The sequence below is a fragment of the Dama dama genome, chromosome 29, assembly GCF_033118175.1.
Source record: "Dama dama isolate Ldn47 chromosome 29, ASM3311817v1, whole genome shotgun sequence".
NCBI lineage: Eukaryota > Metazoa > Chordata > Mammalia > Artiodactyla > Cervidae > Dama > Dama dama.
This window is the reverse complement of record NC_083709.1, coordinates 71,656,368-71,675,965: the sequence shown is the minus strand read 5'-3', so window position 1 is coordinate 71,675,965 and position 19,598 is coordinate 71,656,368. Positions and strand designations below refer to the sequence as shown.

At 47.5% G+C, this 19,598-nt stretch overlaps 1 protein-coding gene across 1 annotated transcript in view; it reads left to right on the top strand.

Moving 5' to 3' along the window:
• Positions 1 to 368: 368 nt before the first annotated feature.
• The window catches only part of LOC133048783 (putative serine protease 47), a 157,186-nt gene continuing 137,956 nt past the window's right edge, over positions 369 to 19,598 (top strand). Inside the window, exon 1 of the mRNA XM_061132541.1 lies at positions 369 to 518. Within this exon, the coding sequence (XP_060988524.1) occupies positions 369 to 518 (150 nt within the window). The remainder of the gene's footprint in view (positions 519 to 19,598) is intronic.

Here is a 19,598-nt window from a genome sequence, read left to right as displayed (position 1 = left end):
TGTCAGGGATCATATGGCCTTGGATGCTGGTACTTGGGCTCCCATATCCCTGTTGCAACCCCTTCAAGGGACCTACACTCAATGCCCCATAAGTCCCCTAGGCTCCTGCCTTCATCCTCATGATACAGTCTGCCAATTTCCAGCTTGCAGAGATTGCCTGGAAGCACTGGAAGAGGTCTGGGACCTGACTTCACTTCTGCAAAGGAGGAGCATCTTCCCCTTCTCTCCTACGTGGTTCTTCCTCCCAGAGCCTATGGTGTGACCCCAGGACTGCAAGCAGCCTGGGGCTGAGCTAGGAGGGGGAGCACTGGGGCAGAGAGCGGCTAAAGCCTTGGAGGGAAGGACAGCAGGAGCGTTGTGAAGTCAGCATGGGGGCCGTGCAGGGCCATGGGCTGCAGGTGCCGACCCCTGCCTGGCCTGCCCAGCCCACCTGGCCCCGGGGCTCCTGCTTACAGCTCGTTCTTCACGTCTTCTGCAGACTTCTGAGGAGGCTCCCTGACAAGGGCGGCTTTCATCAGGTATCCAGTCAAGATGCCCCTGGGGATGTGTGCAAAGCAGGGCCGGCTGGAGCCCACCAGCGGAGTAGGGAAGAGGCCACTCCCACCATGCCCCCGCCTTCTCTGGTCAAATGGCCTCTTTCTCAGGACTCCACCCACTCTCCACACTCAGTGTCTTCCTTAGATTCTGTTCACTCACTTTCATCCGAGAGTACCTCCCAGCGATCAGAGCCTCTCTTTCTCCTGGACAGCCTTTCACCCTGGCCACTTGCTCTTTCCACTTCCCCACCATGCCCCAGTAATGGGGATGCCTGTCCTCCACCTCCAAGAGCCTCCTCCGACTCCCCACCACTAGGCTCTGTGCTGAATCTCAATCAGGGTGCCTGCATGTCACTCCCACTGGGCACCATCCCACACGGCTTGTCTCCACAATCTCCTTGGAGACCAGCCATCTCAGGGCTTGTCCACTCAAGCTGTCCCCTTTCAGCCCTGTCTTGGTGGCATGGGGCTGCCAAATCTTGGAGTCTCTCTACCATGACAAACTTTGAGTCCCAGCAAAAGCACCTTCCCTGCCATCCACCAGAGGCCTCATTTTGGGGACACCCCAAAAACGGGCAGATAGAGGCCAGTACCCTCTCGTTTGTCAACCCGGATGTCCAGAAGCTGCTGGAGATAGTAATCACCAAGAGAGTAGAACTGAAGTCTTGGAAGGAGAAGGAAAAGGAGGAGGAGGCAGGCTACCTCCCGAATTCTTTGGGGAAAAGGATCAGTTGCTGAGTGACAAGCAGGATGCCTTGGGTCACAGACACTTCTGGAACATAAAGGCAAACCAGAACAGCCGCTTGGTCCCGAGAAGCCCCGATATCCTGACACTTTGGGGGGCTGTCTACAGAAGACATGCAGCCAGCTCTTCTGGGGTGTCCCCTTTCTGCACAGTGAGTCTCTCGTAGCTGCTGTCACAATACCTGGGTCAGCTCTAGAGTTATGCCCTATCTTATTCAATGAACTCTCTAAGGCTGAAAAACTTCAAATTCAATCTAAAGTAACTTCACAGTTGCCATTGGCCCAGCCCTCGACCCACTCTGTGGCCCAGGTTCAACCTCAATCCTTGACTCCAACCATGCCCCAGTTGCAACCATCACCTGTGGGTCACATGGAGACCCAGGTCCGACCCCAACCCTTGACTTCAACCATGTTTCAGTTTCACTCACCATCTGGGGCTCACGTGGAGACCCAGGCTCCACCCCTACTCTTGACTCTGACCATACCCTAACATCAACCACGACCACAGGTTCAGGTGGAGACCCAGGCTCAATCCAAACCCTTGTCTCCAATGATGACTCACTTTCAACCACCATCTCAGGCTCACATGGAGACCCAGGCCCAACTCCAACCCTTGGATATAACCATGCTTCATTTTCAACCACCACCGCCTCGTGCTCATTTGAAGACCCAGACCCGTCCCCAACCCTTGACTCCAACCACAGCTCATTTTCAACCACCACTGTCTCATGCTCATATGGAGGCCCAGGCCCAACCCCAACCCTTGAATCCATCCATGCCTCACTCTCAACCACAACCTCAGGCTCATACACAGACGAGTGTCCAACCCCTACACTTGACAATAACGAAGGCCTAACGTCAATCACCACCACTTTGGGCTCACATGAAGGCCCAGATGCAACCCCAACCCTTTACTCCAACTATGCCCCAAGGTCAAGCACGACTTTGGGCTCAGTTAGAGACCACTACCCATCTTATACACTCTTTCCCAATCGAACCATCCTCCTCTGAAACACAGACTAGGTACCATGATGTATCTGACCCTATAGTCCAAAATAAGGCACAATCTTTCATCCCAGAAGCAATTCATACCCTAGAACATCACTTTTTGAAAAAGCAAGTAGAAAGTGGGAGAACTTTACCCTCTTTGATTAAAAAATCTCAGCAAGTGTTTAGCCAGGTTATTCCCAACCTTCCCCAGGAAAGCAGGTCTTCCCAGGCCCACAGCTCTGTCTCCATCTTCCCTGGGGATTTGATCAGCCCTGAGGTTTGGGAGAAATTGGAGCACCACATTTCCAAAAGGTTCATGGAACAAGAGAGCAGCCTGCCCTGCAGGATCCAAGCTTCTCAAAAACTGACGCAGCTTCAGGATCAATTCCCAAGGCCATGTCAGGCACAGGGCAGGGAGGGGCCCTCAAGTCCCTCTGCAGGTCGAGGCAAAAGGAGCCAGGATGCACAGAAGATGAGGGCCAATTGCCCAGCACGAACCCTACCAGGGACAGACCTGTGCCCTCATGTAGAGCAGAGCATGGGGGAGCCCATAAAGTTCTATACATGACATCAGCAAACCACCCAATGAAGGTTCCAGCAGCAAAACCTCAGTCAGAAAGAGAGCTGAGCCCAGGCAGGCAGCATCCAGAAAAAGTCTTGGGAGCCCTCATAAGCAAGAAGGCACAGCAGATCTGTGAGGGTCAAATCCCTGTGAATGTCCATTGTTCAAGACTTGCTGCCAACCACTTCTTAGGCCTTCCTGGAGAGTCAAATGCTCCTACAGGAACAGAAAACACGGGTTCTTCTCAGGATGGGGAAGCCTCTATGAACACCTGCCACGAGTCTCTTGTTGTCAGTCCTTATATTCAGCAGGAGCTGGAAGCTTCTGTATTAAAGATTCAGGTGAGGCACAGATGGGTCCTACTCCTCAAGGTCTTCGAGTTTATATTTAACTTAGAGTTGAAAACTGCTTCCTGCACACATCTTCCAAGATCCACCTTGAAGGTCACCAGTGACACTGGGGACCATCCAAAAGCCCAGCTAACCAAGGACTCGGGAAAACATCCTCAGCCCCATCCAGGAAAGAAAGTAACAAGAACGGAGGCAGTTCCCCACCTGGAGAGGCCCCTCACTGCCCCTTCATGGGCGAGTGAGGAAACCTGGCAGGCTCTGGAAGGACCCCCACCTGGAAATATGCAGAAACCCTCAAAGGCACCTCTGACTGGACAGGAAATCAAGCCACCTTCTCAGGACACCACATACAATTTTGTGGGCAGAACTTGGCACAGTGAGTCTGTCATGGAGGCTGACAGAGGCAGCCTGGAGTCCAGTCCAAGTCCAGCAACGGCCAGGAATGTGCCACAAGAGGAATTCGGGGGGTGGACCACCCCAGGATCTTGCTCTAGTGAGACAGTCATGGACCTCAATGAATGTTCCCAATCTTGCAGAGAACAAGAGGCTGTGGAGGGAGACCCTGCTAGGAAAGATAGTTTTGAACCAAGTCTACTAACCAAGTCCCAAATCATCGATATTGATATGAGGAAATCACAGTTTCTAAGGTCTAATACAAATCCTTCCTTGAACACAAAGTCTGTTGACTCAAATCCAGAAGATGCAGACTTTGATGAACAGTTTTGTAAGCTTGAGCTCCAAGGGTTCACAGACTGGCTGGCCTTGAGCCAGCCCCCCTGTGTGCGCCTTCAAGACTGTGCCACTGAGCGGCTTCTCAAAGACTGTCACTCAGGTACATTCACTGCCGCAAGCACCTTGGCTTCTCAGGCATCTCTGTCCTGTTTTGAGACCCTGTCCAGTAGAGAATCATCCAATTCCCAGATACTCGATGATGTTACGTCGAGTGGAGGGGGCAGCCAGGGACAGCAGGAGGCCCTGAGAAGGCAGCCCCAACATAAGAGTCAGCGCAGGAAGTTCGTCTCCACTGATGCGAGAGAGGCTAATAGGCAGCCCAAACTAGGACAGCAGAGAAAAGAGTTGGTGGTGCGGAGGCTCTACCAGGCCCGCAGGATGAGCCACCCTGGCCAGAAAAAGCAATCAGCAGAGTCCCTACAAAGCAAATCCCACCTGAAGAAGAGACAGGTTTCTTCAGAAAACCACTTCAGAGAGAGGATTAAGCACTTTCTGCAGTGGGTTTGCCCCAGTAAAGGCAAAAGACTGGAAAAGCCCCTGCAAAAATTCAAGCCTGCAGTAGACACTGCCCAGAGCCACAGAACTGTCAAAAGTCGTCTGATTACAGACAGCAAGGCTGTTGAGACTCAGGCTCTCGTGACAGCTATTGGACAGATCTTAGAGGAGAAGATGGCGCTTCACTGTGGACCACACGCCTCAGAATTAAACTGGTACAAAGTAGAACTCCAGACCCCATTAGGTCCACCTTACCGCTACCATAGGTTTCTCTCCTATCGAGGACAAAGGAGAGTGATCAGACAAACAGCCCACCAGCAGCAAGCTACGCCCACGGGCCACAGGTGTCCTACACAGAGTAAGTGGACCAGGCCCAGGGACAGCACGCGGCCCTTCCCACCCGGGGAGCCAGGTCCCCGTCCGGGAAGAGCCTGCCAGCATGGATCAAGAATGACAAGGGTCCCAAGCCGTCCCCTCCACTGTCCAAGGCACTGTCTTCTTCAGAAATATGCCTCTTCTCAATCAGAACATGCTTGTCACAGCTTTCCTAGTAGGAAAAGCCTTTTCCGAGAGAAAAATGTATACCATGCAGATAAAAACATGTTTTTCTCTTATTAGCACATCCTCTTTGTGCTAATGACTACTTCCTATCACACATTCTCTTGTTTCCTGAAATAGATGGTTTTTCTTATGAGACGTGGTGACTTTTGTCTGTGCCCTGTTTGGGGGGAGGGAAGGGATCAGGGTCCACTCTTTCCAGGTGCTGCTTTGACTTCCAGATGGAACAGGGCCATGGAAGGAGGTTTACCTCAGTGTGGAATACTCACCCTCACCCCAATTCCCTCAATACATCTCAGTTTCCATAATACCAGCGTTACAGAAACAAGCAATGGCATTCAAGTCTTGTCACAGTGAACTAAACCTAATGACCTCTCTCATTTCAGGATCTGGCTCTGTCTTCTGCTCTCTCTACTTTGAACTTGTGGGGCTGTAGGAGAAAGATTTGCAGAGGCTGAAATTCCCCTCTGGCTCAGAAAGTGTCAGACAAGTTCACAAGTCAAAATAAGGAGGGGATTTTAGGGGCAGTGTGTCCCGAGTCCAGAGGAGGGAGAAATCTTGTCCCCATGTCCTGGTGGGATTAGGTGATGCTGCCCTGGAAGCCCCTCCTCTCCCAGCAGGAGCTGAGTTGAGATGAGCCAGGAGTATCACCCTCCCTCTGTCTTTCTCCTGCTCTGGAGCAGAGTTGAGGATGAGGACCACACACTCCCAGCTCTGAGGGTGTGTGGTGGGGAGCATGGAGGCCCCCGAGGGCCAGTTCACCCCTGCCCCAGAGGCGAGGACAGCCTGCTCATGGCGCCCACCTGCCCTGGGTGGACGGGCAAGGGGCATGGCTGTGTGCAGTCACTCATGGTCTGAGGGTGGGACGCTGTGCCCCTAGGGTGGGATGCGGGGAAGGAGGCACGGGGCAGAGGTGCCCACAGATGGTGCAGTGACCCAGGAGCCCCTGGCGTCCCACCATCTACAGGCCCAGAGGAAAGAAGGCAGGGGCCCGCCCCAGAGTCCCCCCTCTGCTCCAGCTCCCAGAGCCCAGAGGGAACCCCTGGACCCCCTGACAGAGGGCCAGGCTGCCAGAGGCGAGCAGGGAAGCTTCACTTCTCCACAGTGTAAACAATCAGATTTCACACGACGGGGAGCTCGGGCCAGACTCGTGGTCCGTGACCTCTACCTACACGTGTGACCCAAGGAGGCTCCCAGGGGACAGGTGGGACTCAACAGGCCCAGGGACCGCAGGGGTCATAGCAAGGCTCACGTGCTCTCAGCCTCACTCACCCCAGAGCCCCGAGAGGGAAGAGGCCTGCAGACAGGGTGTGTCATGCAGCGGGTGGGAAGTCACCTGTGGAGAACGAGGGAGCCGTCAGCTTTCTCCCCGGGGCCCGTCCACACGGGGAAGTGGGAGACAGGAGTGATTCCCTAGTGCGATCTGGAGCTCTGCGTCACAGTCACTCCCATGGTGGAGAGACCTGCTCCTGGGGGTCCCCGATCCAGGAGCAGCAGGGTTGGCCCCGCCTCCGGGCCTGTCAGGACCCCACATGTGGGACCAGGCCCGGGGTGGGGGCAGGGGGCACAGGCCCGCCTGTGCTTTGGTTCCTCCCGGGAGCAGTCCTGCCTCTGGGCTGCATCCCCCACGGTGGGCACAGTGGTGGGGGCTCAGCCAGGGCCTGAGGGAAGGGCTGGGACCCAGGTCACAGAGTGGCCTCCAGAGCTCAGGAGGAGGGTGCAGAGAGCAGGGACCCTGGGCCCGGCTGCTGCAGGTCCACTCAGAGACACCACGAGGTGAGTGCTGGGGGTGAGGGCCGCTGACCCCCAGGACGCCTGTTGGGAGGAGTGACACAGAGGGTCCCTGACGGAAGGAGCCAGACCCTGAGCCTTTTCCTGCCTTCCTGGGCAGAAAGGCCAGCGACGGGTGTCCTCCACCAAGAGTCCCCACAGACACCCACACTGATCCTGCACGGGGACCTCCCACACGCCCACTCTGAGAGATCTCACCCAGAGACCGCTCGGAGCATCCCACAGAGACCTCTCCTGAGATCTCCCCCGCACACACCTCCCAGGTGATCCTTAGGATCTGAGTACCAACCCGCTGACCCGTCCTTCATGGGGGGTCTGAGGTCAGGTAACAAACAGGCAGCACAGAAGGACCAGGGATGGTGCCCGGCCCCGACCCCCACTCCCAGAGCTCCAGACATCCAGACACCTTCAGCATTGTGCTAAATGGGCACCATTTAGGACAGAGCTCCAGACATCCAGACACCCTCAGCATTGCTCTAAATGGGGTTCTCTGCTTGGGGACATGCTCATGCCTTTTGTCCTTTTGTAACCATTGCCTCTGAACAGAAGATTCACGATGTTCCACGTGCAGACCTGCAAAAGTCTTTCTTCCACAAATCTTCATTAGCTTGAGCTCTGTCCCATGGCTTAGAGAATCACAAATTTTAAGCATGAGTAAAATGCTTCCAAACTCCAGTGCAAGCATCTTATTTGTCCCGCTTCAGTCTTCACCATCCTCCAGTCAGATGGTGCCAATATCATATTTTTTTTATTTTTTTCCTTCCTGGGTGACCAGATCTGAACTCAAGATGCAGATTTCTTTACTTTGGAAACAAGGGCAAAGGACAGCAGCAGATGGGCTCTAGGAATAAAATAAACCAACAAGGTGTGTAGAGTCTCACCTCGCCAGGGGGCTGTGCAGCTAACACAGCGTTTTGTACATAACAGCTAGTGTCAGGCTTGGGTTTGTTTTATTTTTAAATGGAACAGGCTAAAATTATGCAAAAACTTTTCAAATGAATCATATATCTGCCAATATTCCTCTTTTGTCCTCTGGCAAGAAATATACTTATTTGTTTTCTCAAAATGTGGCAATGCCCTCAAATGTTATTATGCATATTTCTAAAACATGATAAAATCCTAATGTCCAGGAACCATAGTTTAAACTGATGAACTATTTAGGATTCATTTCTTAAATCTTTTAAAATGTACAATCTCCAAGACGAGGACAGGTTCTATATTATATTCATTATAGGGCTATAAAAGGACACTTTGCTTCAAATTCTGTGGAATCTTACGAAAGGTATCATTTAACCTATGCCTAATGTACACACATGGCCTAATAAAATGACCAGAAGGGTGTCTTCACATCTGAATGGAAGAAAGTGTACATAAATAATCAAAGTGTACATGAACATACACAAAGTGTACATCAGTCATCAAAATCCTCACATGTATACCAAGCCCTTTCCAAAAGGAGCATTTTAGTGATGTTACATATATGTTTCTCACGGCTCCTAAGCAACTAGTTTTCCTTGCCTTGTTAATATCTATCTTAATGATAGCTGTCACGCATTTATCATTGTTAAGTGAGATTATCCATCAGATGACAGCCCCTCCTCTAAGAAAAGCAGAACTGATGTGAGGACTCTTTTGGCCAACTTATTTCAACAAAAATTTCCTTCTTGTACTTTCCATAATTTACAAATTTATGACTAATTTTCTACCTTACTTACAATCTCATTGAATCACATGATAGAATATAGTTGTGGCGTCCTGTAGTATTCTATAGGGTGGTACTTTTTTTGTAATAAAAGTTATGCAGATAAGTTTCATGAGCATAACATGTAGGGAAAATTCCACACAGGAAATGCTTTACAAAGTGTAGTATTTTCTTTTCAAGTTGACTGTCTTAACAGTATTATACTGATTATTGTTCAGTCCTTTGAATTTAAGTTGAACAAACTGAAAACTGAAAACATAGACAAACGTCCATAATAGTTTATCGCAATAACATGTGAATGTGATTGTCGCTCAGAAGCAGTGCATAGTTTAATAAACTGTGTAAAACTGCAATGAGCAATGTGCACTAAAGCAACGTTCCCATCAGTCACGGCACCTACATCTATCATGTTACCTCAAATGAGTTGTGTGTTCAATGTTCATGACATAAACTTGCACTTTTACCCTGAATGAGACAATCAAGGGGACTCTATTATAAAAACATGGTCAGTATTGTCAGGCTTTATGGTCATGTGTTTATTGTTAACAAGATTCACCTACAGAAAATCTGTAAACTTTTCCCCATTTATATATACCAAATGGAAAAAATAAGATAATGGAGAAAGTAACAAAAGTAAGTCCTTTGCTTTTGGCATTTTTCACGTGAAACCATTTTGCTGAAAATGAAGTGGTTTTTAATCTGCAGATGAAAGATTGTCTCCACGATATTCAGGATCTATTGTCAGTCTGGTTTGAATTGAAGTGTATTTAAAAGAGTTCTCACACTGATTATAATGAACCAGAAATTCTAGGGAAAAAAAAAAAGCGGAGGGTGCAATTATGTGATGAGTTCTTAATACTCCAGGGGGTAACTTTTTTTTCCAAATGGATAAACAAGAAAAGAAATACAAAAGGTAGTCATCTACAATGTTAATTCTGAAGCGCTCCCCTCAATAGGTTAAAGTGCTGCGTCCACTTTTACTTTATAAAGAGCTCCCACAGGAAGCGTGTTGGCAGTGTTCGCGCACATATCCAGTTACACTTTCTGCCATACTCACACCATGGACACAGCAGGGAACATCAAGGTCTGCATGATCCAGCAGCTGCAAAGCTGACACTGCCTTTCTGAGATCCGTCGGATTCCTAACTATTCCTGGAACAGGATCCGTCTTTATCACTGCGCCTCTGGTCTCCATCCATGCGGACAGTTGCATTTCCCAAGAAGGCATAAGGCCGTATTACTCTGGAAGATCCCCTGGAAGAGGGCAGGGCAACCCTCTGTGCCCATGGACAGAGCAGCCTGGCGGGCTACAGTCCATAGTGTTGCCCGGAGTTGGACCCAGCTGAAGTGACTTAGCGCAACACGTCTCCATCACCCAGATTGACGGTGGCACCCTCCCTGGGCCTGTAGTCAGGCTGTGTCCACACACCGTGGTGACCATAGAGCCATTTCTCCAGGGATAAGCAATCCGTGCTCTCCACAGACACACGGAACCACAGAAATGCATGTGGCCCCTAAGAAAATAACTTTCAGGTGGCTGCAACATCATGCCGTGCCAGACCCAGCAGATGAAGATGTGGGACACGCCCTCTCTTTCGTGGCAAACCTGGAGGACACAGCTCTGTGACTTGAAGCATTTTTTTGCTTTCCAGTTCCTCGCCCTCACTCACTGTAATGATGTCTGCAGCTCTTCTTTTCTCCTCTGAATCCTGAAATTGCTCTCACTACAACCGCTCCATGTGGCTTCACAATCTCTGCTGTTTGTTTCCAATCGACACTGCAACCAAACAGACCTCTCCCAGCCACGCGCTGCCCTTAAACTTCAGAAGCAAGACCACCCTCTTTTCCTTTCATTCCTGCCACAATTTTATGCTGGTGACACATCACATGCCTATTTCCAATGTCAATAAATATTTCATTGACTGTGTAAATTTATTTTGCAGAGAATGGTCCCTGGAGTGAGATAAACTTTTCACCTACCAGTTCTATGACTTGGGCAAGTCACTCAGAGCCTCCAAATTTATTTCCTTCATTTGGAAAATGGAGCTCGAAGTTAACAGTTGCAGTGAAGCAAAAATGAGTTAGAATATTAAAACACTGCATGGCTAGTATTGAATCATTTTGTTACTTTTGTTGTTTGTATTATTATTACCAAGTTACTTGTTATTTGTTAAAGTATACACGATTCACTATTTTTATAGAATTAAATGACAAAAATTTCCTATCACAAAAGCTACTGTGTTATACATATTAAAAATTTTAAACCTTGTCTGAGAAAAATAAATTGAATATTCTTTCAAATAATTTTCAAATCTTTTTTTTTGCTGCACACTATTTAGTAGATATCCAAATACTAAATATCAAATAGGTTTATTTTAAATGACTCTTTCTGCAATCCCAAAGCCATTGCTTCTTTCACTTTGAACAAGCTGGACTCCCTGGGTACTTCAAAACCAACTCTGTTCTCTCCACCTGTTCGTACATGCTCCGTGGTGCTGAACCCCCAGGTCTCAGCTGAAATCCAGGGGTCCTCTAGTTATTTTCAGTAACAAGAGGAAATCTGATTTCAGTAATTAAATCACACAGGCCAGAGTAACAGTCAAAATGCCACGTTGTATTTCAACGCGAGGCAGCTCCTGTCCTCCAGGAGAAGAGCCCGCCTTAGATGGAGATGCTGCAGTGCAGAGCTGGGCCAGGAGCACCTAAACGTCTCCATTTGCCCTTGGAGTTGCTTCCTCTTCTTCCCAGCCCTGTCCGCTAGGCTCAGCTGCTCCCTAGATTACTCATCCTGAATTCTGACCTCTCCTCATCCAGCAAGGGGAAGGAGGGAAGGGAAGAAGGGTAAAAGAGCAAGAAAGGCTTGTGTTATGCCAGGGCTCTGATGGAAGCCCCCCATGGTACCACCTGCACTGTCAGAGGTTGAGAGCAGACTTTCTCTTGTGGGCATTTTATGTCATTTCCAGGGGCCTCACACTCACAGGGCATTGTCCTAGGAAGCATCTCCTCTGGTCGATCCTCACAGTTCCCCATTAATGGGCAGCACTCAGGTGGTTGCCATCTCCTCCTCTCTCTTGACTTGGGCCATGTTAAGTCAGCAGGGAAACACCTTTAGTCCCAAGGCTGAGAGAGCACTTGTTACCAAGTCTAAGCTCATGCTGCTTGCCAGGTGACAAGCCAATCTGTTGGGAGAAGAGTTGTTGTGGCAAAGAATAAAGGCTTTATCTGGGAGGCCAGCAGACCAAGAAGACTGCAGACTACCACGCTAGAGAACCATCTTCCCCAGTCAGAGTTCAGTCTTCTTGTATATCAAAAGGGGAGGGAGTATGGCTGGTGGGTGCAAACTTCTTGATGTTAGAATTCTTTACTGTTAGGTTAGTGAAGGTCTTGTAAACCCAAATGTTATTTTCATTTGTTTGAATAAACAGCACAAATGTTATTTTATATCCTGCAACTTGTTATCTTTATATAAATGGAAAAGTGTTACTCAAGAACAACAGAATGATCTCTGCTAGTTTCCAAGGCAAACCATTCAATATCACGGTTCAGTTCAGTTCAGTGGCTCAGTCATGTCCGACTCTTTGCGACCCCATGAACCGCAGCACGCCAGGCCTCCCTGTCCGTCACCAACTCCCAGAGTTTACTGAAACTCATGTCCATCGAGTCGGTGATGCCATCCAGCCATCTCATTCTCTGTCATCCCCTTCTCCTCCTGCCCCCAATCCCTCTCAGCATCAGGGTCTTTTCCAATGAATCAACTCTTCGCATGAGGTGGCCAAAGTATTGGAGTTTCAGCTTCAGCATCAGTCCTTCCAATGAACACCCAGGACTGATGTCCCTTAGGATGGACTGGTTGGATCTCCTTGCAGTCCAAGGGGCTCTCAAGAGTCTTGTCCAACACCACAGTTCAAAACGTAATTTCTTCAGCACTCAGCTTTCTTCACAGTCCAACTCTCACATCCATACATGACCACTGGAAAAACCATAGCCTTGACTAGAAGGACCTTTGTAGGCAAAGCAATGTCTCTGCTTTTTAATATGCTGTCTACGTTGGTCATAACTTTCCTTCCAAGGAGTAAGCGTCTTTTAATTTCTTGGCTGCAATCACCGCCTGCAGTGATTTTGGAAACCAAAAAAATAAAGTCTGACACTGTTTCCCCATCTATTTCCCATGAAGTGATGGGACCAGATGCTATGATCTTAGTTTTCTGAATGTTGAGCTGTAAGCCAACTTTTTCACTCTCCTCTTTCACTTTCATCAAGAGGCTCTTTAGTACTTCTTCACTTTCTGCCATAAAAGTGGTATCATCTGCATATCTGAGGTTATTGATATTTCTCCTGGCAATCTTGATTCCAGCTTGTGCTTCCTCCATCCCAGCGTTTCTCATTATGTACTCTGCATGTAAGTTAAATAAGCAGGGTGACAATATACAGCCTTGACATACTCCTTTTCCTATTTGGAACCAGTCTGTTGTTCCATGTCTAGTTCTAACTGTTTCTTCCTGACCTGCATACAGGTTTCTCAAGAGGCAGGTCAGCAATACAGTATACTAATGCATATATATGGAATTTAAAAAGATGGTAACAATAACCCTATATGCAAAACAGAAAAAGAGACACAGATGTACAGAACAGACTTTGGGCCTCTGTGGGAGAAGGCCAGGGTGGGATGTTCTGAGAGAATAGCAGTGAAACAAGTATACTATCAAGGGTGAAACAGATCACCAGCCCAGGTTGGATGCATGAGACGGGTGCTCAGGGCTGGTGCACTGGGAAGACCCAGAGGGATGGGATGGGGAGGGAGGCGGGAGGGAGAATTGGGATGGGGAACACACGTAAATCCATGGCTGATTCATGTCAATGTATGGCAAAAACCACTACAATACTGCAAAGTAATTAACCTTCAACTAATAAAAATAAATGGAAAAAAAAAGACACAGGTCAGGTGGTCTGGAATTCCCATCTCCTTCAGAATTTTCCACAGTTTATTGTGATCCACACAGTCAGTCTTTGGCATAGTCAATAAAGTCAATAAATAGATGTTTTTTCTGGAACTCTCTTGCTCTTTTGATGATCCAGCAGATGTTGGCAATTTGATCTCTGGTTCCTCTGCCTTTTCTAAATCCAACTTAAACATCTGGAAATTCACGGTTCACGTATTGGTGAAACCTGACTTGGAGAATTTTGAGCATTACTTTACTAGTGTGTGACATGAGGGCAATTGTGCGGTAGTTTGAGCATTCTTTGGCATTGCCTTTCTTAGGGATTGGAATGAAAACTGACCTTTTCCAATCCTGTGACCACTGCTGAGTTTTCCAAATTTGCTGGCATATTGAGTGCAGCACTTTCTCAGCATCATCTTTCAGGATTTGAAATAGCTCAACTGGAATTCCATCACCTCCACTAGCTTTGTTAGTAGTGATGCTTTCTAAGGCCCACTTGACAGCACATTCCAGATGTCTGGCTCTAGGTGAGTGATCACACCATCGTGCTTATCTGGGTCGTGAAGATCTTTTTTATACAGTTCTTCTGTGTATTCTTGCCACCTCTTCTTAATATCTTCTGCTTCTGTTAGGTCCATAACATTTCTGTCATTTATCGAACCCATCTTTGCCTGAAATGTTCCCTTGGTATCTCTAATTTTCTTGGAGAGATCTCTAGTCTTTCCCATTCTATTTTTTCCCTCTATTTCTTTGCACTGATCACTGAGGAAGGCTTTCTTATCTCTCCTTGCTACTCTTTGGAGCTCTGCATTCAAACGGGAATATCTTTCCTTTTCTCCTTTGCTTTTCACTTCCCTTATTTTCATAGCTATTTGTAAGGCCTCCTCAGACAACCATTTTGCCTTTTTGCATTTCTTTTTCTTGGGGATGGTCTTGATTCCTGTCTCCTGTACAATGTCACCTCCATCCCTAATTAATCAGGCTCTCTATCAGATCTAGTCCCTTAAATCTATTTCTCACTTCCACTGTATAGTCATAAGGGATTTGATTTAGGTCACACTTGAATGGTCTAGTGGTTTTCTCCACTTTCTTCAATTTCTGTCTGAATTTGGCAATAAGCAGTTCATGATCCAAGCCAATCAACTCCTGGTCTTGTTTTTTCTGACTGTATAGAGCTTCTCCATCTTTGGCTGCAAAGAATATAATCAGTCTGATTTTGGTGTCAACCATCTGGTGATGTCCATGTGTAGAGTCTTCTCTTGTATTGTTGGAAGAGGGTGTTTGCTATGACCAGTGCATTTGCTTGGCAGAACTCTATTAGCCTTTGCCCTGCTTCATTCTGTACTCCAAGGCCAAATTTGCCTGTTACTCCAGGTGTTTCTTGACTTCCTACTTTTTCATTCCAGTCCCCTATAATGAAAAGGACATCTCTTTTGGGTGTTAGTTCTAGAAGGTCTTGTAGGTTTTCATAGAACTGTTCAACTTCAGCTTCCTCAGTGTTACTGGTCAGGGCATAGACTTGGATTACCGTGATACTGAATGATTTGCCTTGGAAACAAAGAGATCATTCTGTCGTTTTTGAGATTGCATCCAAGTACTGCTTTAAAGACTCTTTTGTTGACTATGATGGCTATTCCATTTCTTCTAAGGGATTCCTGCCCACAGTAGTAAATATAATGGTCATCTGAGTTAAAGTCACCCATTCCAGTGCATCTTAGTTCACTGATTCCTAGAATGTCAATGTTCACTCTTGTCATGTCCTGTTTGACCATTTCCAATTGGTCTCTTGAGAAACCTGTATGCAGGTCAAGAAGCAACAGTTAGAACTAGACATGGAACAACAGACTGGTTCCAAATAGGAAAAGGAGTACTTCAAGGCAGTATATTGTCACCCTGCTTATTTAACTTATATGCAGAGTACATCATGAGAAACGCTGGGCTGGAGGAAGCACAAGCTGGAATCAAGATTTCCAGATGAAGTATCAATAACCTCAGATATGCAGATGACACCACCCTTATGGCAGAAAGTAAAGAAGAACTAAAAAGCCTCTTGATGAAAGTGAAAGAGGAGAGTGAAAATGTTGGCTTAACGCTCAACATTCAGAAAACTAAGATCATGGCATCTGGTCCCATCACTTCATGGCAAATAGATGGGGAAACAGTGGAAACAGTGTCAGACTTTATTTTGGGGGGCTCCAAAATCACTGCAGATGGTGACTGCAGCCATGAAATTAAAAGATGCTTACTCCTTGGAAGGAAAGTTATGACCAACCTAGGCAGCATATTAAAAAGCAGAGACATTACTTTGCTAACAAAGGTCCATCTAGTCAAGGCTATGGTTTTTCCAGTGGTCATGTATGGATGTGAGAGTTGGACTGTGAAGAAAGCTGAACACAGAAGAATTGATGCTTTTGAACTGTGATGTTGGAGAAGACTCTTGAGAGTCCCTTGGACTGCAAGGAGATCCAACCAGTCCATCCTAAAGGAGATCAGTCCTGGGTGTTCATTGGAAGGACTGATGCTGAAGCTGAAACTCCAATACTTTGGCCACCTCATGCGAAGAGTTGATTCATTGGAAAAGACCCTGATGCTGGGAGGGATTGGGGGCAGGAGGAGAAGGGGACGACAGAGGATGAGATGGCTGGATGGCATCACTGACTCGATGGACATGTGTTTGGGTGGACTCCGGGAGTTGGTGATGGACAGGGAGGCGTGGCATGCTGTGATTCATGGGTCGCAAAGAGTCGAACTCGACTGACTGAACTGAACTGATGGACCTCATGTTCTGTGATTACCATGTAGCCTTAGCTGTTTGAATTACGGAAACTTTTTCTAATTCTCTATTATATGCTTAATATTTCTAATGAAAATAAAATGAGCCTTGCTTTTTAAAAATCTAATCATTTGCTCAATTTTTCTCTATTGATAAAAATTGGTCATTAACTCTAAAGTTAACTACAAAAATAAAATGAACAAACAGACATAAGTCTGTAAGGAAATAACAATATATATAAATATAAGATACATGAACACATAATGAATTCTGCTTTAATTTTTCATTTCACAAACATAAATTCCAAATAGTTCTTATCTTTGTCTGTCTCTCAAATTTGTCCAAAGGATGTAATGAGAAGTATTGATGAATATAAAGCATATAATATTTTTGTTTGTGAATCAAAAATCCTTCCCAACTTTGATCCTAGAGAAAGATGTACAGGTATAAGAAAGGGGAGAGCAGAAGGAAGATCCTTGAGCTAAAGTGGGAGGTCACCTATTTAAAATAGTTCAAAAAGGCAATAAAAGCAAACCAAAGGAGGGGTACTATGTAAAGTCAGCAATATAACAACTGGGTCTCCTCCACAGAAATTGATTTCGACTGATTGTGATGTTCCGAAAACATGTTTGAAAACTTTGCTGTATGCCCTGTCCCTTTTTAAAGTGAAGCTACAGATTTCAGATTTATTGAAATGTGTCTCTTTTTCCTTTCCAAGAAAGAACCTCTCAACCTTCATTCACTTAGAGCAACTTCCTGGAATTGGCGCATGTATGGATGTTCGTGACTCTCCTGGAGAGGAGGTAAGGCATCACTTAACACTGTTCTCATTTGCACACGAGGCTTTTCTCAAGGATGGCATTAACAGCGATCAAAGAGTTCTGGTGAAATGCAATCTCTTATTTCTCTTTGTTCATTAATGTATTTGACAAATACAACTGGAGATTACTTGTTTTGAGGAATAGAAATTTGAGTTTCTTTCAGATTTGGAGCTAAAGTGCTCCCCGTAGTAACAAAACCTCAGTGCTTCCACAGAGAACTCGGGATTAGCTGGGAAGACACTTGGGGACTGGTAATTCGCCCTGGGCAGCTCCTGCAGGAAGGCCTGGACAGCGCCTGTTAGTGGGTGAAAATAGCAGCTCAGCTGATCAGGGGAGGCTCTGCTCCTGGAGGCCCCCAGGGACACAGCGGGCTCTGCTGTGTAAGAATGAAGTAGGGCACTCAGAGGAGCTGGGAGCGGGGTAGTGGTTGCAGGACCAGGAGGTCTTTCACGCACACACCCCTACCCAGGGCTCACACATCAAGAGAGGGTCTGGAATCAAACAGTCAGACAGGTTTGAATCCTGTGGCCCCCAAGGTAGGCAACTCAGGGCAAGTCACTCACCCACCTTCCCTGACAGTTTCCACACCTGCGTCCTGGGCACACAGATATTATCTTAGGTCATGTACAGGACTCAGGACAGGGTCTGGCTGTTCAGCCTTGATATTGCCTCAGCCCCTGGCTCACAGTCAGCGAGTTACTGTCACTGATGGTGTGAATCAGACCCACGCCAACACCAGGTGTGTTAGGGTGAAGACTCCCAAGTGTCACTGCCTGAGATGGCATGTCAGCGGATTTCAGAATTTAGTTTCCGTCTATGATGCTCCCAGCCTCGATGTACAGAGTAGTGAGTATGCCCCATAGTAAAGGTCATGGAACAGGAAGATTCCAGTGATGCTTCTAAGGGCAGCAATGGGCTCTGGACTATAACAGCCCCTGTGGTCTGGAGGTGGTGTTCCTTTTAGGGGCTTTTCCAGAACCAATAATAAATTCTTGGCACTGGTGGTAAAGAATCTACCTTCCAATGCAGGAGACACAAGAGCTCTGGGTTAGATCCTTGGGTCAGGAAGATCCCCTGGAGAAGTAAATGTCACCCCAACCCCACTCCAGTATTCTTGCCTGGAAAATTCCATGGAGAGAAGAGCCTGGAGGGCTAGTCCGTGGGGTCACAAAGAGTCCAACACACACAAGCATCTCTCTCATCTCCACAACCAAAGAGTCAGTAGATTTGTGGGCTTCTCTCTAGAAGGGATCTCCAAAACTGTTATTGCTCATCATCTCAGAAACAAAAGACGCCCTCATAGATGTACGTCTATTTAGGTATATGTTATACAAGCCGCAGTACAATGTACAAAAAGAAATGCTAAGTACTTGTTAGACACAGATGAAAAGGATCTGCTGCTAACCACTCTGGCTGTGTACCCACTGCACGACAGTCCCTCAGCCACAGTTCGTAGTTTCTGGGATGTTTGTAAATCCACGTTTCAGAGGTTTTCTTGGCAACGTCTAATTTTTGCCAGTCCTCGTCATTCACTGATCTCACCAGTAACTTGAAACACTTGTAGGGGAGCAGACACGATCAGTGCGGCCGCCCCTTCCCCTCCGGGTGCTTTGCTGGCCTCTGCAGCCAGCCGGTTCTTGGCAGGAAACTGGAAATTTAAGCCCCTTGTCCTTTCTGCGAGAGCCCTTTGGTTACAACCAGACAGCGTCGTCTGTAAGTCCGTGTGGACAGGCAGCCGAGACTGGCCCCCACATGCTGAGGGGATGGTGGAGGAGACCCCACGGTCAGCGCCTCTGTGTGGGGGTCACTCACCATCCCCAGGGGCCCTGGTGAGCCACATGGAACCGGTATGCCAAGGGCCACGGGAAGGGACTGCCGCCATTCTGCCCACTAACACAGAACAGTTAGTGAGGCCGCCTGTGTCGAATGCACAGAGACAGATTCAAACACCCTGCTCTGCCCCCACCCGGGCTGGCTTTACTGTCAGCTCCTAGGGTTTGCAGATGCCTCCCAGGAATGACCTCAGGTTTTCTACTAGGCCAGTAAACAAACAAAACCCTTGGTGTTCCAAAATTAAGTTGTGATACAGTTTTGTTGTTGGCCAAATAAATACATTAAAATATTTAAAATAAAAGCAAAACATAGCAGATTAAACTCTCTTTATGACTTTGATTTCCTAAAGGAACGTGAATTTTAATGCAAGGTGTAAGAAAGGCATAATCCTAGAATTAAGGCTGGGCCCTTTTAATTGAGCAAATTTGGTTTTGTAAAATACCTATCACATCCTCCTTCCTGTTCTCATTGCCCAGGGGCCCCGGACCTGCACTGCGCTGGGACAGGCATCTGGGAGCCCCCGGGTAGACACTGCAGCCGGCGTGGCCAAGCGCTGGCTATGAGGGTGTCCCCTGTCACATCCCTTATGCGCTCCGCCCTGAGGTCCCTCCAGCGCCTTCTGGGAGCCTATGACAGCTGATTGAGGAACGGACAACCCCGAGGGGGTAAAACACCAGGGATCCACGAAACCTCCAGGCTTAAGTAGTGTGGACGGGAATTAACTGTGGGGGAGCTGTGGGTGGTGCGTTAGGCTGCAGGGACCAAGTGAGC